This window comes from Diadema antillarum, unplaced genomic scaffold (genome assembly GCF_040938485.1).
Source record: "Diadema antillarum isolate AM-2024a unplaced genomic scaffold, OU_Dant_1.0 seq00000846_RagTag, whole genome shotgun sequence".
Lineage (NCBI taxonomy): Eukaryota > Metazoa > Echinodermata > Echinoidea > Diadematoida > Diadematidae > Diadema > Diadema antillarum.
The window spans coordinates 642,407-665,608 of record NW_027271720.1 but is presented as its reverse complement, the minus strand read 5'-3'; the positions used below and the strand labels follow the sequence as shown (position 1 = coordinate 665,608).

The window sequence follows — 23,202 nt, the reverse complement described above, 5'->3', positions numbered from 1 at the left end:
TTTGATAGTTTTCACAATTGTCATTCATAAGTAACAACTTATGACAACTGTGGTTTCTTTCAGTCCACATCATAGCATAAACAAATTTGATTTCCTTTGATTTTTTTTTCTCCTTTTGAGAGTTATGATCAGAGCAAAATGTCATAAGCTGATATTCAGAGGAGCGATGCCTTTCACAGACCAGTTGAGGTGGGTGTGATGGGGGGAGTGTGGTTTCTACCAATACATAATTGATCAGCACTTACTCAATAGTGACTAGCCAAAGAATTATCCAACTTTTGTACCCATATCCTTGCAGGAGAGAAGAATTTCCTACGAGGATCTGGGTTGGGGTACAATGGGGACAGGACGGTGATCGTTCGCTCTACCTATACCATTCGTATAGAGGCAGTCTGGTATCATCTGTGTTTCAGACTCCCATTGCCAACTTGAGTTACGCTCCAAATGGCTGTCACTTCGTGTTTCAAAAGGAAATGCCCAGAATCGAGACGTACAGGAAGGATTTTGATGCAGGTGTTCCTCCTTCCCCTCCCCCCCCCCCCCCCCGCCCCCCTCACGACAATGAAAAATAATGCCCAGAATGTTGTCATAGTTAATGCACTGCCAGTGCAAAATACTTCCTATACGTAATTCCGCTCTCTGACAAAGGCCAAGGTACAGTGTAGCTATCCCTGGTATATTACCTCCTGCATATTTAATGCTTACAAGAGTGACAGCACTAAGCGTACCCAGGGACTTAGTATGTACTGCATTTACAATTTCACGACTTTCATATTGCTGTTTTTCTGACTCCCCCCCCCCCCCCCATTTCCCCTGTCTTCTTCAACAGAGTAATAGGTTGTTATTTGTTTTGTTTTCAGTCCATGTCACTTTGTTTTTTGGAAAAAATACATTCACTCTAGGCTTTTGCTCTCATATTCAGACTTAAATTTTTGCTTAATCTTAACCAAGTACTTCAATATTTTATTCATTTAATGACCTTTTTTTTTGGGGGGGGGGTGGGGATAGAGTCTTTTCTTTAAGCATATTTGCTCAGGCAATAATTTTGCTGTTTGATTGATGATTTGATGTCACAATGGCATGCTTCGAACGTCCCCATATTCTGCAAATACTTCGTGGAAAGATAATGTTTCTTTCATCTCCTATACATCATTTGCCAGTTCTCGTAATAGGAGAGAAAATTTATGCTACCTTTCACTCTTCTTATTTTCAGTGTTTCAAAATTGTGCAATGTGTTTAAAAATGTGGATAATTAAGCAAAGTATTGGTGTTACCAGGGAGGTGAGAGGTCTCACCTCCCTGGTGTTACCCTGTGCTTGTTCATTTTGTTTTGCTCATCCGTGTATTTGTTTTTAAAGATGCCAAAAAGGCTTAGGTGTACTTTTTGTATCAGAATGTAGTATTCTTGAATGAATAATCTGAATTGAACATTTAAATACTTTATGCAGTGTCACTTTATTTAGGGGTGCCATGTAGATGTACTCCAGCTTTGATGCTAAGCAAAGTGTATATGAGCCTCCTCTAAAGATTTAACTTGTATCAAGTTTGCACTACCCATCTCAAAGTAACTGCATAGATGTGTGCATATGTATTTGTATTTGTCATGGTTCCTGATTCAGTTTGACTGACAGGACGTCGCACATTTCGTTTGGAATAATCGAGCCAAGCTTGTCAACTCGATACGCTTGATGCGGCAGAGCTGCACGTATCAATCCGTCACTCCTATACCGGTGTGCTCAGTGGTAGAAAACCACGCAACCCCTTATGTCCAATCTCTTAATGTGTTTGCTCATGGCCAGCTGCCATGGCGAAGCATCAAGAGGCAGTTTGCCCACAACAAATGCCTCCAATCCCCCTTGGCATCCGGGATGCAATCCAATCGACTATAGAATAGAAATGCAATAACTGCAATCTTTTCTTATGCCTTGTACTTTTGTTGTTGTTTCTGTTGCTGTTGAGGGCCTCAAGTTTTTGTACTTTCTCATATAAACTGAAGGAAGTGAGTGAGAATGAGTTAGTTTTTTTTTTTTTTTTTTTTTTTTTTTTTTTGCTGTTTACCCTGATTGAACATAAAGTGTCACAATTGACTGTATCCTTTTCATTTGAAACTTGGGACTCTTTGCAAATTTTCCATCTCAACTTTTGTATACAAAACTGTTTTGCATGACAGTGGCTTAAAATGGTTGCCGAAACGTGAAATGCAAAGCAAAGAATTCACAAACTTGAATATGAGTCAATACATGTAGTAGTTTGGAAGACCAAAAAGACTTGCCTCCGTCTGTAAATCACCATGATGTACATGATAGATACAAACTTGGCATGGCATGTCTATCGTACGACAGTTCTTTCTGCCATGAGGTAAACTAAGAAATTAGATATCACGTTTATATGCTGTGTGTATGCATGTGTGACTGGCAATGCAAAAAAGAGAATGAAATGTGTTCTGTCTGTTTTGCTGTTGTTGTGGGTTTGTGTGTGTGTGTGTTTGTGAGTGTGTGTGTGTGTGTATGCAGAAAACAAAATGTCAAGAGGTGAAACATGTTCTCCTCATTGTGGTCAACCTTTGTGGTTTGTGGTATCTTGCTGTCATTATTGTTGTTTTTTTTTTAAGTAAAAAATCACAGACTCTGAAAGGATGCATAGCTGCATGTGCTTATTGCAAAAACGTGGTATTACCAGTAGGCCCTACATGTACCTCCCAGGTTGTATTTTCCATACATGGCTTCATTTATCCTATCTACAGGGCATCTTAGAATACAATGTCTATGTCAGTATTTTTTTATTTTTTTAAGAAGTGTTATTGAAAATTAACTACTCTGGTACAACTTTTACTACCTGAAATAATAATAACCATTGCACTCATTTGCATGGAAACTGATTAACGATTTACATTCGTACAGGTGAAAGGATTGACAAGAGTACCATAATACCACAGGTGATATAGAAGAAGTGTGGCATGCATCTAGACTATAACAGGTGATGACATACATTCTTGGAAAGCTCTTTTACACTTTGAAATTCTATAGCTTGTTGTTCCCTCTTCCTGTTGGAATTCGATTTATCTTGTATAACTCGGCTTGTTCTGATTGTCACTCGATCCAGTTGTTGTGGTCAACTGCAGAATGGAGTGGAGGTTTCACTCCAAAAACATGGTTTGGTGAGACTTTACCTGAGGGTATTATTGTCTAATCTCTTTATCATCAATAAGTCAGTTCAATCGCAGATCTATTTGTAATTATGCAGACAGCATCCTCTTTTCTGTTGACTGGATCTGACCTGTTCAAAGTGAGAATTTGTACATCTCTAGCGAAGATAGTTAAGGGTACAAGTGACCCTGTCCCCCTAGAACCCCCTTGATCCCCCCCCCCCACACACACACACACTCACCATATTTTAAGTTACCATAAAATTATCACACTGTGGGCAACCAAGGTTTCATGGGTGTCATAGTCACTGCTTTTTGTGTGATGTAGGGAGTGTGAACTCACCCTAAAGGCAAGGCAAGGGGGAGGTGCTTCATAATGCTTCTGTTTCAAAAAGTGCAGCTGAGAGTTCAGTGACACAGGTACGTGATGTCATGATGTTGTGATGCCGGTGTGAGCGCTCCCCCCCCCCCCCCCCCCCCCCCCCCTTCTTCTTCTTTTTTTTTTTTCTGTTTTTTCTTTTTCGGTTGACCCATCTCAGACCTACCACAATTTCATCAGAACACAGCCACTGGCATCAGGAAAACATGTGTTGATATGTGTGTTTATGTGTATGTGTGTGTGTGTGTGTGTGTGTGTGTGTGTGTGTATGCATGTGTGTTTGTTTGATTCTTTGTTTGTTTTGTGCCGGCAGGCTGCCTGACTGATTGGTCATGAGGATATCAGATGTTCTTTACTTGTTGAATGTCCTTTTGTACTCTGTATAATCATATGCTTCAGGGTCTTCCTGTATTGCAGGATTAAGAAAAAAAAAAAAGAAAACAAAATGTGTGATAGCATTCCTCTGAAATCCAACTGTGATGAATCAAATGATACCAGTAGTGGTCAGAAGGCCCCATTACAGTCTGTGATGTCAAAACAAAATTTCAGAAAAGTTTGATTGAATTCAAACCACTTGCTTCACTTGGTATTATTCTGGCAGTTGCAATTACATTGTATTGTACATGATTGCATCCTATGTCTTTCCTTAAAAACTAAACCTTGCTTAAATTTTTCCATTTTCTTTTCGCACTCCTGTCTGAGGTTTCCAATTATGAATCGACCGTAAATCATACATTTTATATCTCTTCTTTTCTGAGATGCCAAGATCCCCTCTTTTTCCTTAACGGATATAAAGTGGAAGCCACATATCAAAAGACCTTGAGTGAAAAAAAAAAGCCAGACAAACAACCATATAAGTAATAACAGCTGAAATGTGCCTTTCCAATTTGTGTACATGGTACTAGTAGGTGCAGGGAGGTGGAAGCAATTATCCATCTAATGTTACGTAGTTTGCTTGGCTATACTGTAGTTGCATTCACAGAGAAGAAATAGCAAGATGATGATCGCAATTAAAATACCTTTTTTTTTTCGCCCCTTCAGATGGACAGAAATATCCCATTAATTGCTAATTACCTCCACCAAGGAAAGGGATTAGTGTTTTTTTTTTCTTGTAATTTGACATTAAATATAAGAATGTTACGTATTTCAAAATTCACATGTTTGCATCAAACAGGGATCTCACTATAGCAACTGCACATGTTAATTTGGAGATGATATCATTGAACTGTATTAAGAAAATTTGAAAAAAAATTCTCAATATCCTGCATTGATGGCTGAAATACCGGTAGGGAGATAAAATCCACCAAAAAGAAAAGGAAAAATATTTGAAAATATCCACTTCTGTTCTGTATTGGAGATAATTACATTTGACATCTGTTTATTAAACAGAACTCCTAATAGTATTTGAAAAAAAAAAGTATTAGTGCTATTTTCCAACTAGTGTAAGAAGCAATTCAAAAATCCATATACACAAGTAGCTTATTTAGCTTGGTACAAAAGAGAAATAGGCCAAATAGAGTATGTGACACCCATCGTTATGCTATTTTGGTTATGTGTTGCAAGTGTGATGACATTTAGGGGAGCAAATTTGATGTGCCATAAAACTTCATTTAGGGTCCATTTCTTGAGCGTGTTTTTGACGCAAGTACACTTGGTAGCACAATTGTCTGAGCACCCCCCCCCCCCCCCCCCCCCCCAACGTATGACCTACAAACTCACCAATTTACCAGCAGCTCACTATAAAGCAGAATAGGAACTGCAGAAAAAGTTGACCACAAATCCCATCAGATGCATTTCACAGGGAAAATTTCTACTTTCACGCGTGATGTTTGCTGCAAGTGGTAACCAGAGCAACTGAAGGCAGCGTATGAAATCTGATGAATAAGTAAGGTCGGACCTTTGTGGACTAGAAAAGGCACGGCGCAGAAGGCTATCTGGGAAAAACTGTTTTTAGTCTACGTCAATCAGTATGCACTATAATTGCTCTGTTGCACACGAGAGCCGAATATGCACACACACACACACACACACACACACACACACACACACACACACACACAAACACACAATCCCCACTCCTCCAAAAATAACACACTTATACACACACAAACACACATCACACACACAGTGTACATATGCCTCCATAACGATTTCTGCCATATTCCACTGTCAATGCCCTATGATCCCCTTCACCTTTTTAGGTCATCAATACAGTTAATAATTGCACGCCTCTGGGCACCAGACACAGTTGTTCTCTTCGGGAGCTGGAGTAAAAAGAAAGCTCCCTTTTTAATCATGGACATTAACCGCAGCTCTCCCATTCCCAAAACCTCAATGCATGCAATAGAGCTCACACAAGGGATAATGGGTGTCTGGTAAAACTTTTTTTCCCCCACACACGCTGCAGTAGCACACTCAGTATCACCAGGGAGGTGGGACCCCCTGGTTGGTATCACAGTGATCATTATAAGTACATGTTTTTACTCATCATAACTTTTGTTGTTGCTAGTTTTCCATGGAATTTCAGCCAGTGACTGTTACAACAAAAAAAAAAAAAAAAAAAAAAAAAACTATGCTTGAAACCTGGTAATCTCTCAGTCTGAATTCTCTTAAATACTAGGTCCCACAATGATCCAAGGGTTGAGAAATATTTTTCAAACCGTTTTTTTTTTTTTTTTTTACATTTTGTCATTTATCCAGGATGGTCACGACCAATACCATGCTTTAAATACTCTCATTCACATCAAGTGCTCAAAAAAGTGATGCATAATGAAAACTTAGTGTATAACTAGTGTTATAGACAGTGTTTTGGGTTTCAGACTGTGTTTTTGTTAACCAGTTAAGATTGGCCATTGCCTTCATCAGTTGACTTCTTTCTACTTTGAGTGGCAGCTTTCTAGCATTGATGCACATTGGTCAAACATCTTTTTTACACAAACTGGTCAGCGCAATTTGAATCACACATGCAATGCAACTTTGATTGGAACCTTGTTATAATGAGGATTAAAAAACAACAAAAAAAATCACAATATACCTTGTTCTATCAGGTTTCTAACTATGTATCAGGGTACAAAAGCAAAAGAAATATAAAGAGTTGGGACATGCAGAATTGTATACCTTGTAAGAGGATTTTGTTGTATCAACCCTCTTTACAACAAGATTCCACTGTAAAACCTTTAACAGAATGTAATACTAGAAAAACACACGTAGAGACATCTTTCTTGACACATTTTATTTCTCTTTATTAAAAATGAGAATTACATTCGAACAGTGTAACCAGGGAGGTGTTCCCACCTCCCTGGTGAAACGCAATATCACTGTACAAACAGAATGTGCTCTATTGATGAATACTTTATCAATATTCTAGTACATTGCATTAAAAAATGGCAGTTTGTTTGAATGATACAGGATCATACTGTACATGCTACTTTCTACTACAGGAATTTTCAATAGCCTACTGTCTAAGAAGTCAAACTTTGAGCCTTTAAGAAATAAGTATTGGGCCAATTGCATTGTCCCATATAAAAAATCTGGTTGTTGCTTTGCTTTATCTTTCATGTAACACTAAATTGTCCTTTGGATACTTCACAGGGTAATTTGGGTCTCTTTTTTTTTGTGGGGAAGAGGATATCCACCTTCATAATGACATATCAATGGCTAGGGGGAAAACATACAAATGGAAATCACATAGGACTGAACTTCAATTTATTTGCAAATCGCTATCTGGCAAGGATGAAGGGGGGGGGGGGGCACTTGATCTCTTACAAGCCCTTACACACATAGCCTGTCAATGTATGCTTGCATCCTCACGTAATACAGTGTGCTACACATGCGTAGCTGGTGAATTCTACAGTATTATGGTCACATCTTTGTCTGTTCAGCAATAAACACAGGCATGTAGACTTTTTATCAACTGCCAAGACAAAAAGAAAACAAAATTTGTTTGATTAATACCAGCCACCTGTTTCCAGTCAGTCATGTGACACTATTATAAAATATATGACAGAAATTGCAAAGCATCTAATCTTGAGGGCTCATTTTGTATCATTTTGTATCATTCTTGGTACAAGTACAACAACATTCTATTCTGACTCTGCTACAGCAAATAACAAGTAAACAGAGTGGCAATTCATTGTAATTTCCAACACATTTTGGACAAAATGAACGTAAATCTCACTGCTGCCACATTCAAGATACTGATACTGTACTTCTCATGCAGAGACTCCAACCCAAACCACCTTCTGATCTGGAGATTCTCCCGCCTGAAACCCCTAGCAAACGGGAGACTCAAAGATGATGTGTGCAAAGCGCAAAATTCCCAGGGTTCTATATGCTCTCTGGTGCTACCTAAAGGCTTATTTTTTCAACATACGATAGAAATAAGTAAGAAATCCTTTCCAACGGGAGACAAGGAGCCAGGGCGGGAGAAATTAAATTTCAAGCGGGAGAACGGGAGACTTTGCAAAAATGGGTTTTCGGCGGGAGATCTCCCGTCGAAAACGGGAGAGTTGGAGTCTCTGCTCATGTACATTGTACTTCTCATAATACAACTGTGTCTTGCATGATGTGGACACTTTGCACAACACTTAAAAACCTCATAATAAAAACAAGGAGTTTGACAATCTCATCTTTCTAATTTAAATGAGGAAGAAAAAAAATCTGAATTGTACACAGAATACAACTATTGTTACATGTTTCTCTTCTTTTTTTTCTTTTCATTAGAGCGACTAGATGCATTTTCTGACAGCAAAAATATGTCTATATGCAATTTTCAGAAATTTGGAAGAGCCTTAAGCAAAGCGAAGACATACAGCTGTAGATTGTGTGTGTGTGTGTGTGTGTGTGTGTGTGTGTTTCAGGAAAATGAAATGCAATATATGTACACCATTATTGTCGTACGGCAGAGCCAGAGTTCCCATTTGAACAACCTGCTTGATTTCTTCAGTTCTTATAACACGACTCCATCAGAGGAACTTGGAGAATGAATTATGATTTTAATAATATGTCCACAGAGAGAGCAATATACTTGTAAGCCAGCAACCACATGACCAAGAGGCTTCAAGTCCCCTCCAAAGGAGCGAGGAGAAAGTGCTCCCTGCTCAGGGGGCACAGCCACTGCTGCTGGGAGACTCACAACCTAGGACCTCATGACTGGTTGTCTGAGGTCATATCCACTGAACTACATAAACAGACTGTAACTTAACAACAATTGCAACAACATTTAACACGATATCTCTTGAAATGTGATCATAAATGTATCGAAATTTAAGATGCTTCATCCACAAAACTGTATCTCCTTGCCAAGACTAAAATTCAGAAATGCTGTTCCAACACTACATAGCATACATTTCTATGGCTGTTTAGTCAAACACATTCTTAATAATGCTTGCATGAAAATGAATATGTATATATGCAAGCACTGAAGAAGAAGTTCATACATTTACAGCAGGTAAAGCTTTGCTCTACAATCTCAATTGAATTCTAGAGGTCAAAGCATTGACATCCCAACCTGCACCCAGAATTGGGCAAAACACTGTTGGTAAAACTTGACTTGAGAAACATACAATGTAGTTGAAGCATCATTTTGCAAGTGTGAAAGGGAACTAAGCTGTTTTAAAGGGGAAAAAAAATCAAAGAATAAATCCACAGGGGAAATTTAAGAAAGGCAAAATGCTCCTGGTATGTAGAGCAAATGGAATGAGAGTGCTGCATGAGTAGTATCATGGCACTTGACCGAGATGACTACTTTCACAAGGAAGAAAAAAAGAAGGAAATGGGAGAACCGAGAGGTACCGCGGAGCGTGTACACGCGGAAGGAAATTTGTCATTTGATTGAATCTTGTGAAAAGTCAATCAATCTTGTAGGACGCTTGTACATGAACTAGAATATGATTAAATAACAATCACAAATTCCAGTTGCTATTTTGGAGGTAAATTCTGGGGGGGGGGGGGGGGGAATCCCTAAAATTGCATTTAACAGATTCTTATATGTACATACTGGTACACAGTGATCATGATTTGGGAGGTTGAGTTTACATCATGACCTTCCAACCGCTTCCATGGATGAATGGTGCACCATTATGTGTAAATAGTTTGTACTGCAGTTTGATGCTTAGTGCTCTAAGCATGCAAAATTGATTGACATGGCACAAAGGATTAGGTCTTGCCTCTTTTTTTAAAAGAATTTACATTAAAATCACAGTTTCCAAGGTACCGTGTGTTGGTCTGATCATTGCAATATGAATTACAATCATTATCGCGATAATTTTTTTCTTGTGTATCCGCCCCTAGCCACTTGATTGAGATTGCTACTTTGAAGAGGAAAAGGAGGATAAGATGTATAAACAATATGGCACCATGACACAGGAATCACTCATACTATGGAAACTGGTGACACCTTGGTTTATTCACTTTGTCCCATCATGCTAAAATGCTTGCTCATCATACATTTATATAATTTCATTCGAAGCAAGTCTCTGTGGAGCGCATCCTCCCTTTAATTAATATCCCCTTCAAAAAAAGATGACCCTCGCACGAGTCAAATATTGCTCAAGTCGAACCAGTCCCAACGACTTTGAATCATACAAAGTTTACTGTATGGCATTACTATGCTCACAGGCATATAATACAAATACTGTACCTGAAATGATATACTGTTAAGAAAAACAGGCACAACGATTTAAACTGTACATGGTATTGCAGTCAAGGACAAAATAAAACAAGTAATGCTTTGGTGGATGATTTCAAATAATGCTAAAGCAGGTACAAAATGGTACAAAAACAACATTTCAAAATTATGTTTTCAATGCGTAGCATACAAAATTGAAATATTTCCTTGTGTTACAGACAAAATACATAATTTATTATCTTTACTGACTTATTCACTGCAAGTAATGCACAAGTATGCATGCATTGCCGATAGTAAACTGTGATGGGTAAAGTTCATCATAAGTACATTTCAAAAAAATATTGACAGTACTTGGATCTGAATTGCATATAAAAGTATTACACATGTAGGGAGAGCCTGTCATAATGCGGAACCACTGTTATGAGGTGAATTTTATAGTCCCAATTTTCCGTGAATGTATTTAGCTGGTCTTTTTTTCAGTACATTTACATGGAGGTCCCAAATGTACGTATCAAGGTATTAAATGTGGCAATCCCAGCAAACTCGTCAAAACAGGGTTTTCCTGCACATACAATGAACAGGTATACCAGATAGATACCGTGTTGTGTTAAATGACTTGAGTACAACAGAATACATGTATGGGTTGATTTCTGCACTTATTTGGCAAGAACAAATTTAATCACTGAATACTAATACAATCTGTACATTCTAGTTTAATAAACAAAGCCAGACCACATTAAAAATATATAACAAAGGAATTTCGTTATGCATCTAATATAGTGCATGATGTTCAGGTGAAACATTGTCGGGCAGTATGTGTGTGTGTGTGTGTGTGTGTTTGTATGTGTATATAAGATATATGAATTTATGTATGCACATTTTTTTGGGGGGGGATGGGGGTGGGGGTGGGGGAGGTGTGCTGTCACTTTTATAATCATTTACCGAGTAACTCAATACAATGTCAAAGTGAAGAGTGATATCACTCCTTTTTTTTATAATTTGAAGTCCTCTTTGGTATTTTCTTTAGTAGGTTTTGTTATAGCTCCTTAAAAAAAAAAAAACACGCTAAATTTAAGAGCTGCCCCCTCCCCCAACACACACACCATATATGTATACCAGTACCCACTCATATTCCCTTGCCCCTTCTGAGTCCCTGCGACATAACTATTCCTAAAGCAAATATTAGTTAGGGGATGATATACTACATGATCACATCTGAATAAAAGTTTCCGTGCCTGAGCCCAAGCACTGATGAATACACTGAGCCGTACCCTGCTCCATGGGCGAGACAAGGAGTCTGACTAAAAATCTGAAGACCAGAGAGAAAGAGGTAGAGAGCGGCCAAACGTGGCCCCATCACTCAGCATCTAACCTGCTCGAGGCGCATTCAAAAACTGACGCTCCCTGCCTACTCACCACAAATCCGGCTAATATCGCTCCATCACTGGAGCACTCTGGATGCATATTACTCGCAAATTAGGCAGCAAGTTTGACTACAATGTGCACTGCGTGCCTAATTTCTTCGCCATCCTCACGAGCGGGGTCTTCACTCTGTCATAGTTCAGAGGCAGTCGCACAGCAGCCTTACTATCTCTGCTATTTAGCCAATCTACAGAGCCTATGTTACCAATCAATCCATGGCAGAGCCCATAATTGCCATGAATTATGGATCCATTACAGTAATGATCAGAATCCGAGTACAATTATATTAGTGGTATTGATGTTATTACAAAATGGATTTTTTGAATGAGAGTTTCCAGTGATAAGAATTTTGACATCCTTTTTTTTTTGGGGGGGGGAGGGGAGAGGCAGGAGTAGTAAACAGCTGAGAATGTTTACAATTTGACGCTGTATGGAATGTACATGTACTTCATTTCATTCATACTTTACTACTTACTTTTGTCAGTCATCCAAGTGTGTTGCCATGGTAACATACATGTAGTACCAGTAAGTAAATGTTAAATGCTGTCTGTCTGAATTCCAGACAGCTACATACAATGTATTTCCCTCATCATGCCCAAAGTCACTTTAACTCATTTGTCATAAACTTACTTGAAATTCATTGAGTTGATATTATCTTACTTCAACAAAACTTTCATGTTTCTGTGTTACTGCTGATGAAAGTAGTCACACATTTGGCAAGGTGATTATGCCATCATTTGTTTGTCTCAATATCAGATATATGGCATACTTAGTCCATCAAGCATTTATCAGCAGGTTCTTTAGCTTTGCTATTATGCAATCAGTACCTTATTCTTCTTTGCAAATCTCCTCTGAACCATGAAAATAACTGCACCAGTATCAAAATTTGCAAAAGCAGCATATGAAGATGTAATTTCTTAAAAATCAAACTCAAGCATTTGATCACTTGCAGAGTAGTAACTACAGTACTGTAGGTCTAGCATGCTGCATTGGCCCTAAGGGTGGGATTTCACGGAGCACGCGAACGATTTGCGAAGGACGCGAATGGCAAAATCCAGCATTCGTATTTTAGTGTGCAAAAGATTGCCAAACGAACGTGAGGGTTCGGAAGCGTCGTCAATTGTTCGCGAATGTCGTTTTTACTTCGGCGAGAATTTCAGAAAAGTTTGAAATTTTTTGCGAACCTTTTCCGCACACTTGGTCGTGATTTGCTCGTGAATTGTTCTCGAAAGTGTCTTTAAAGCCTCGTCATATGCGCAAGACCTTCGCAAAACACGCGCGATGTTCGCAAAATGTTCGTGAAACCACAAACAGCCTCCAAAACTTTGGAGAATATCTCGCGTATGTTACGCGAAATCTGCGAAGTTTTTCCGATCATTTCACGACGTAATCGAAAACTGTTCACGTACCTTTTGAGACATTCTCGCGAACGTTTAGCGCACGTTTGGGGGATGTATGACCTATACGTTTTCTACAAATAAAAATCATAGTATACATCTTAACATCAAAGAATTATTAACAACTATAGTAACAAAAGAAATTAAAGACTAGCAAAAGAGAAAGAAATGTTTGATATACCAAAAAAAATTCGCAGAATATGCTTAAAATTAATCTAAAGTATGTAAAATTTCATTTTGACTATAGAGATTATGACATGGAGGAACTGCAAAAAAAAAAAATCAAATGCTTTACTAGTGGAGATAGGTATTAGGGAAAAAATGTAGGCAAGCACACGATAGAGAAATGAGAGAAAAAGAAAGGAAAAATAGAGGAATGAAAAAAAATTCAACTCAAGACAGCTTACACCTCTCCTTGGGTACATTTTCTCCCATGATTATTGGAAATTTTTCGTTGTTCGCATTTCCGTCGCGTGTTCTTCGTGAACGTAACATGCTGTACTTTAGCAATGATACACACGACATTCGCACATACGTCGTGGAAAATTCGCACAAATTGCGCAAGAATAGTTTTCGGATTCATGGTCGGAACACATTCGGAGAAAAACTTTGCCGAATTTTGGATTTTGTCATTCGCGTCCTTCGCAAATCGTTCGCGTGCTCCGTGAAATCCCACCCTTAGGTAGCAATATCTGGGGCATAACAGCACATGAATACAGTACTTCAAATGGAGAACACATTGCTATTCAAATGTATAGGGAATCAACATTAAAATATTAAGTACACAGTTCTTGTACTGTCTCTCATTACAATGTACTCATTCTATTTATTTTTTTTTTGCAGGGTGAAGTTAGAATTACTAGACCCTTGCAATCACAAAATTAACATGCCAAAGTATTTGACAAGCAGTAATTCATGGAAATAACTGTAGGCAATTTTTCTTTAAAACAACAACTGTAAGCAAATTTTTCAGCTCACACAGTAGTGAATGCAGAGCTAGACGTTAAGGGAAATGTCATCAAACAAGAAAACCACCTTGGAAGATACACGTGTATTGTCACTTCATTTCTGACTACTAAAACATTCACTTGGTTTCTTCCTATACACTCACCAGACAAAAGCTGAATTTATGCATTGGCAGTGAATAGTGTAATAAAATATACTTTCTCCACATCAACACTCTGACCTTTATTTTCACACATTTTTTTTTTCCCCTTTGGGGGGGGGGGGGGGTGTTCCAGTCCTAGGACAAGTGCATACAGGGTTAATAGAAGTCTGCTGAAAGTAAGAGTGCATTTTGCTTTTTTTGTTTTTTTAACCTTGAGTTATTTCAGTTTGACCTATATGAATAAAGAATGTACAAACGTAAAAGCTCTTTAAGCTTACATAAAATGCAGCAAACAATGAAAACTCAATGCTGTACAAGCAACCCTGTACTCTGTCATATTACACCACTTTTCAATGAGAAGAAAGGTAAAATACTTGATATGTACATTACATTGTAGGTTTATACATAATGTATAGTACATGCTGATAGTAGTTACTGGCTGTTCTGGGTACTACAAAATGAGCAACAGTCTTCTTTTTCCTGCAATTGTCCAGCGTTGAATCACTTTACATACTCTGCTCGTACTGGAGATATCTGAATACTTTAAATGACACACTGTCTCAACATTCCTCATGAGTCATGTCTTAAAAACGCAGTGATCTGGGAGGAGGTACAATTCGGGCATATTCTATACTGCTCTGATCGTTTCCTCCCGGTTTGACGCCACCTGCATCGCCGCCACCGACTGCCCCTTTTGCCGCATCCTCCTGCTCTGCCTCACCCTCCAACTCTGCATCCGGTTCCTCCTCCACCCCCTGGAATGCTAAGTCTGCATACACCAGGCCCTCCACATTCCTCTTTTTGGGGTCATCACAGGTGTTGATGACACCACCATTTGAGCGGATGATGATGTCTTCCGGTTCCCAGGAGATGGTCCTGTGACCACCCGGTTTCGGCGGTATCTCCTCCGCACCAGTCTCCAGGCGTCCACCTTCTGCTGTCACGACTGTTCCATTCAAATGCCCATTAGCACCTCCCTTGTGAAATACATACGTGCTTCCAGCACCAACATGCATTCCACTCTCAGGACCGCGCTCAAGGGAAGCATAGAGACGCTCATTTCTTCTCCTACACTTGATGACGAGAAAGTATGTGGAAAGACCAATAAGTAACACGCCCACCACGGCTCCAATGACTATTCCAATGATGACTATTGAGGAAGTACCACCACCTGTTGGGGTAGCAGATAGGACAATCTTTAGATCAGTACTTCCCATTTGGGACCCATCAAATATCGAGCAAGATAAGAAAGAGCCATTGGTGACCTGACTGAGTGGAAGATGAAGTGTTGACTGGGTACTCAATGAACTAACTTGACGGATTTGCTTCATCTCCTCATCCTGCAGGTGCCACAGGTAGTGGTAACTTCCTGGTGTTTGCACCGAGCAATTGAACTGGGCATTTCTGTGGTTGAGGTACTTCAGGGAGATGGAGGCTTGGGGGAGTTTTGCGATTTTGCACTGCCGTGTCTCAAAATCCTCTAGTTTTTCAGAAGCGTCGTTCAGCTTGCACTGATACAAACTGAAATTGAGGCCGGCGCCAATGTCTACGTCAATGCAGTTCTCCCTCACCTCGTCATTCCACTTGCTAGCTTGCTGGGTGATTCTCCAACTGCTGTTCTCTCCCTGTGCTACCCAGGCCAATGACATTGGTACGCTGACTATCTCTGTGCAGCAAGAAAGGATGACATTGACCCCAGCAGGCCCTTCTTGAGGGTTGACCAGGCACTGGGGATACTTGGAACTGGGAGGGTAGCTAACACTTACAACCGCAGTTCTAGACTCAGTTTTAAGGGAAGCCTTCCCTCCCGTTTTAAGAGAGTTGTTGTATACTTGGCAAGAGAAGTGTGAGCCATGATCCTCTGGTTCTACACGATCTATCCCCAGGTTACTTCTAGGGCCGTAACCTAATCCTCGGAACCTTGGAGAAACGTCATCATGGATTTGCTCAGAATCTTCCATGATTGGTTTCCCATTTCGAGTCCACACCAGATGATGATTTGGAGGCAAGTGGTTCACACTACATTCCATCATGATGAATTGATCGGGAAGAGTGTCTATGTTTTGGGGCTCATTGAAGTATACAAGTGTTTGGTTGCTGCCACCAGATGCTTCGCACTGTGTGGATAATGTAAGCAATGTGAGAAGTGTTGCCACAGAGAAACACTTGAAGAGGATGCCTGTAAACTTTGAGCCTCTCATGGTGATGATACGATGCTGGTGTGATGTCAGGCCACCTGGAAAAAACCTGAAATAACAAGTACAGAATGTTTTGACGCCATAACACACATCATATGACAATACTGCCAGTATTTCAGCTGGCGCTTCAACAAACTGCATTAATTATTGCCAAATTGCCCTTCATCAATGTAATTAAGCGCTGATTGCTGGTATTCAGTGTTTTATAGTAGTACACGGAGAGGTGTCAGGCAAAAGCTTGATGAGTCTATCACTTTGCCTTGAATTATTGCTGTCTCATAACATAAGCTCTCTTTTCAAAGAAATGTGTTCCGGATGCTGAATCACCATTATAAACCAACACATAAAGTAATGAGGAAATTACATTATCACCTCTTCCAAGTTCCAATATGCATTCCTGTATTTGGTCAAAAAAATATGCAATTTCGTAATTCCATAACTTTATAGTATCAGGTCTGATTTTTAAGAAATTTTTACAGCTATTCTAACTATCATTGATGCACAAACTGCACTTTTGTGATCATTCATCATATGTGACCGTGCACCTCAAAACGAACATAAAGTCGCACACACTGATTTTGCGTGAGGACTGAAAATAAGTGAAATGGGTCAACCTAGCCGAACTTGACTTTTTCATATTTTCTGAAAGAGCGGGTCTTCTTACATTATGCCAAAATTTGGTATCATAAAACGGGCAGGAAAGTGTGTTTTTTTAGCACTTTATCTCGAACATTTTTGGTAGAATAGTGTGATTAGGTGTGTCTTTAGAATCCCTTTTTCATTTCTGAAAAACCTTGTCCACACTCTTCGCTTTCAACTCTAATAACTTTTGAAAGGATAGTGCTACTGCTTTGAAAGTTGGCGTTAATTATGGACAGAATGTGTTAATGAGGCATGCTTAATTTCAGTTTAATCTGATAATCCCTTCATTGTTGTTACTCTGGTGGTTTACTTCCTGATTTTTGTCCCATTCATTGCACAGCCAGCACGGTTTGGTAAAGATTACGCGCTTGAATAGACACTGTACTTCAGAGCCTCTTTTCTCAGTTCACAATTTTCCTGAGTTTGTGCTTTCTTTCCAATATTTAGATAGGTTAGGAGAGTCCATTTGATTTGAGTTATACATCATTTTAAAGCTTAAAGTCTGCTCTTTCAGAATATGGTCTTAACTAAAAATTCATGTCTGGCGACTTTTTGTTTGTTTTGAGGTGCAGTGTCACATATGATAACAGCTAGTTTATATTTGTTTGTATACAAGCTATTAAATATATATTATCAATTCAACATTCTATGTAAGTGCATGTGGTCACAAAACAGAGTTGGTCAGAAATATGATGCAAATGGATGGACAATAAAGCACAGAGGCTGTGGTATCACACTGTGACAACAGCATATTGAGTTCTTCTATTCTTTCCTGTTTGCTAGCAATACTAAAATATCAGGGAAAGTGAGAAGATCTATTTAGAGGCCTGGTATCATTACCATGACAGTAGAAACTCGATGTGAAGAGATCTGATATAACAAAATAGGTAATATCATAACTAATTTTTCTAGTCCCAATGAATTCATTTCCTTTGTTTTGTATTGTTTCTTGACAACTGATATAACAAAATATCTGATATAAAGGACAAATTGTCTTGGCCCCAAGGATCTTTTTATACTGATTTTCCACTGTATTAGACACTTAAGAAAAACAGACACAGTCACATTATCCTTATGGAATTGGTTGGGGTTATGACAGAGAAGACTTCACTCAATCAGGCTGTCTGAATGTCTAGTTTTGGTTGAGACCTAACTTCTCTTTTCTAACATATTTTTGTGAGATAACGCAAAGTAAAATAAGAAAGAGCATGTAATTCCAAGAGGAATTCAACATTTATTTGATGGAAATTGGTTTAGAAATGGCTGAGATATCCAATACAGAGCGTTCTTTAAAGGTGGGACCAACCTTTTATTATGGTTGCTTTGCTTTTAGCTTTTGGATGCCTCGGCCATTCCAAAACCGATTTTCATCAAATAGACTTTGAATTCCTCTCAGAATGGTATGCTCTTTAATATTTCATAAGTGGTTTCTTGGTATCTTGCAAAATGTAAAAAGCGCAATCCTCATCTCCACCAAAGTATATCCTATTAACTCACTCATGATGACCCATCTTAAAATCCTAATTGGTGTTATATTACAACAGGATGTCGAGTACAGCGACAGACTTAATGTTCTCACCTATTAACTGCACCTCAGCATTGCAGGAACTGCAGGAACCCTCAAAATTGATCTGGCAAAAAACATGAGATGAGAAAGAAACTGACATCAATCCCATCATAAGAGAGACAAAGAAAAAAACAAACAAGCCAAACAAACTGTATACGCCATATATTTCGCGGGTCTAAATTTTCGTGAATCGCGAATTCCCAACGATTTCGCGAGTGGTTAAATTCGCAATCGTAGAGTCCTGTACCGAACGGAGAAGTGTGTGCATAAGTCACATTCACATCGGATCAGAGTCAATATTTTTGCGTGTCTTTAATTTCGCGAATAGCACCCGATTCGCGAAATTCGCGATAATAAAAACCTCGCGAAATATCCGACGTATACAGTACTTTATTGGTCATCCTAACCCATGACATCCTGGTGGACTTTGTCTCTTTGTCATCTTTGATTTGGGCCATCTAAATCCAATAAAATTCTCATGCTCAAACAAAAAAGTTTGAAAAGAGCTGGTTCAGTTCATAAAATCTGCATAAACTCAAATATTTGTAGATGGGAGGGGAAAAAAAACAACTTTTATTCTTAACACATGTTGCAGATACAGTTGTATGCAAGAATCAGTTGTAAATTTGGCAATTAGGATTCTACTTCAAAGAGAATTATGAAAAGAATTTACAGTAAAGGGTTCAAGTCAAAAAAAATGTCACATTAACTGAGAAGTACACAAAACAAGAAATTATAACAAAAAAGATACTCTATTTAAAGCAGACTACAGAAACTCGAGTTCTGTGACTTGCAGGCATGATATTATGTAGATTTAAATCTGAATTTAGATTTTTTTTTTCTCAAGTCTGTACACATTTTGCTATTTTCATGTATCAAAATCACCTGAAAATTTTGATTTCCGATTTTTTCAAAAAAATTCAATATCATCCCGGGACTTCAAATGAGGACAAAAACAGTGATTAGCATGTTCCATTACAAAGTCTCATTCAAAGTACATACAATGTATAGCTTCACAAACTTCCACAAGACTCATACCATGGTAAGGCACTAAAGATGGCTAATGGCCCTTTCAAGGTGCGACATTCAGCACTTCCCGATTTTCCAGGACAAGTGAATATCAAAGTCAGGCAAGTTTTTTTGAGCACTGAGAGAAAATTCTTGTTCGAATTGGGCGAGCAAAAAGCTTGGAAGTCACCTTTTTTTCACTCCCCCCCCCCCCTTACAAACCCACGAAATCAACCATACAGAAACCCAAAGATAATGACTGTTTGGTGATGAAATGCACTCCAATGCGTTTAAGTGTGCAAATCACAGTGTGCTGTTTATTCAAATGATTGCAAGTGTTTGCCCTTAACTTACAAATGATTTTCTTCATTATTTTCTCACATTTCTGGACTTTCTTTTTGGGTAAGTGAAATTCATGTTTGGGTTTTATTGTTTTGATGTTTTGTGTCAATGCCCCTCTCCTCTTGGTGTGTACAGCAAGAGAACAGCAGCAGAGGCAGAACATACGTAAAATGGGTAGTGAACTGTAAAATCACATAAAGCCTTCAATCTTGTACATCTACTACATACATGTATGCACCAAAATGTCAAGCGGTTTATGAGACCCAAACCACATTTTCACCAGGGAGATATGCACAAGCATTGGTTGCCTAAAATGTCTATGAAAGAAAGCCAGCTTTCATGACACAATTCTGTGGCTGCCTATTTTTTTCGCTCATTGCTCAAGTTACTGCCTTGCAAATTACAGCAAAAGCCAAACTGTTCAGCATGTGAGAAAGAACCAAGAGTTTCCCCACTGAGACATTAACACCTCTATATTCATACAAATGTAATGTTTTTATGGCAAGGCTGAAGGAACATATGAAATCTCACAGCAATAGAGACAATTTATGCAAAGAACTTGGTTTCATACCTGATAAATCTACAATCTACCTAATTTCCAACTGATTGCCAGGTCCAATCAACTACCTGTAATTATGTTCATCTCATTAATTGTCCCAAAGAGCAAAAGGCACAAAACTTTTGTACTTCAACTGAAACATGCCTTCTTCTGTCATTCTCCATGATCACATAGAGCATTCACAAGCTCAACACAAACTAGAGATTGTAATTTGTCATCACTGACAAATTAAGGTGATCCGATCTTTTTTTTAATCAATGATTCGAGTCCTGATACTGCAAAGTCTCAGCTACAACATATTAAAATCTGAGAGAAATTCACCGAAGCATAAGTAAGATAGTGCTCGATAAAGAGAGTCATGTCAATTTTCACATCTAAAAAATTCCCTCCCATAGAGATAACACGTCATAGCAAAGATAGAAAAAGAAGTACATATGACCTTTGACCCCACTTTGCACAGACAAGATGGCATCTGAGCAAAAAGTGGTTATTTTATGAAATGATCCCTGTAACATGGTCTTTACGTGTGCAAAATATGGGAAAGATAGGACATGTATTCACCAAGATACAGGATGAAACATCTATGACCTTTGACCCTAATTTACATACCCAAGATGGCGTCTGATCAAGTAGTTGTAATTTTATGAAATAATTTTCGTGACATGAACTAAACATGTTCAAAATATGAAGGTGATAGGGGCTGTTTTTCTTGAGTTATTGCAAAGAAAGTTGCAAAAAGAAAGAAATATTTCAATACATCGAAGATAAACTTTAATTTCAACCAAGTTTTTTCACGTGATCCCGACAACGTATGAAAAAACGAAGGGCACACTTACGATAGCCCTACATCTCAGCTACAACATATTAAAATCTTAGAGAAATTCACCGAAGCATAAGTGAGCTAGTGCTCGATAAAGATAGTCATGTCAATTTTCATTTCCATAAAAATTGCACTCCCATAGAGATTACACGTAAACTGGTCAAATTTGACAAGGTTACCTTCAATCCATTTTTTCGAGGTGATGTCGTCATCAAATCAAAATTGTTTTATTACATTTATGAAAGAACATTTCATAAGCTACAACATATTGAAATTTGGGTGAAAATTGGCAAAGGATTAGTGAGATACGCTCGAGTAAACTTGAAATTTGATGACGTCATTTTGAAAATTTACTTTTTTTATTTTATTAAGAAATTTGATATCTTTTAATCATTTTATCAGCATAGCCAGCCCATGAAATGACATGTACAACTCATCACCTTTCAGAATATGTAAAGAAAATGGGGGGTCACCGTCCATCCTGACGAGTAAAATCCGATTTAAAATTGGCGGTTTTTTGGCATAGTTGCACTGTGTATCCCCATTGACGCACGCGCGGAATTTTGAATTTGACGGGCCCGTATGACGTCATATTGAGTCGGATCGACTTGAAACTTGGTAGAAATATTCCTTGAAATTTCGGACATCCGATCCGTGTGAAAAAATTGAAAATTTCTATTTCATATTAGCTGTGCGTGCGTATATGTGCGCGCGCGTACGCGTCCGTCCAATTTTTTCAATTTTTAAAAAAATGCTCCAAATGGTCTGAAACGTGTGCAAAAAAAATTTGAGCTGGATTTGAGCATACAAATATTTCAACGCGCGCGTACGCGCGCGTTTTGAGATAAAAATGAATTTTGAGAATATGAGTAGAATGCGCTTGACTTGAAATATATGTGACGTAAATTTCATTGAAATATTCCATTCCATTAATGAGATATGCATGAAAATGTGTTTTCATATAATGACGTCATAGTGACGTCACGGTCGACTGATCACTATGATTTTACTTGCGCTGTCGTCTTTGCGACATGATACATATATGGTATAAGTCTGACATTGAGAGGCAATGCACTTTCTGAGCTAACCTCTGCACAACTTTTGAGGAGAAATAAAGAAGAAGAAGAAAAACTAGAACCGGAATTTGTCAACACTGACAAATTAGGTGATCCGATCTCTTCGAAAATCAATGATTTGAGTCCTGATCCAAATATTCATGACCATACAGGTTTCATCTGTGTTGACGGAACATTGGCCGTGTGATGTTTGGATTCTCATTTAGAAAAGGGAGTGAGACCTGCCATCTTTGGTACCGAATTCCGTATACACTAATGGAAATACAGAATGCAGTATATTTGACCTTTGACCGCACTTTGCACACCCAAGATGGCGTCTAAGCAAAAAGTGATTATTTCATGAAATGATTCTTGTAACATGGTCTTTGCGTGTGCAAAATATGGGAAAGATAGGACATGTATTCACCAAGATACAGGATGAAACATTTATGACCTTTGACCCTAATTTACATAACCAAGATGGTGTCCGATCAAGTAGTTGTTATTTTATGAAATAATGTACGTGACATGTACTAAACATGTGCAAAATATGGGATTGATAGCCATTGTTGTTGTTCATCTATTGCACAGAAAGTAGTAGAAAGAAAGAAAAATAAAGAAAAAATTATGTTATTTTATAGAAATTTGAAGGAGAAGCATAAAAAAAACAGAAAAAGATAAAGTAAGGAAAGGGAGATTAAGATTAACTAAAGAAAAAGAAGAAAAAAAGTGTTAAAAAAATTTTAAAAAATATATTGGCAGGAGTGAGCCTCGAACCAGGGACCTTAGGATTACGAGTCGGATGCGCTACGCAATGACCTATTTCATTCTCCATAGGCCCTGTGTATTAAGCAAAATGACGCTGCATCGAAGCCTCGTGCCATTTTCAACCAAGTTTTTCGACGTGATGCCGACATCGTATGAAAAAATGG

At 38.4% G+C, this 23,202-nt stretch overlaps 2 protein-coding genes across 2 annotated transcripts in view; one reads left to right on the top strand and one right to left on the bottom strand.

The window, feature by feature from the left end:
- LOC139740297 (glutathionyl-hydroquinone reductase YqjG-like) overlaps nucleotides 1-23,202 on the top strand; it is a 95,866-nt gene that overhangs the window by 24,243 nt on the left and 48,421 nt on the right. The gene's annotated exons all lie outside the window — the stretch shown is intronic.
- On the bottom strand, nucleotides 14,234-16,213 carry LOC139740296 (uncharacterized). Its single transcript, XM_071650877.1, has one exon. It carries the CDS (start codon nucleotides 16,110-16,112, stop codon nucleotides 14,664-14,666), a length of 1,449 nt encoding a protein of 482 aa, XP_071506978.1. The 5' UTR covers nucleotides 16,113-16,213; the 3' UTR covers nucleotides 14,234-14,663.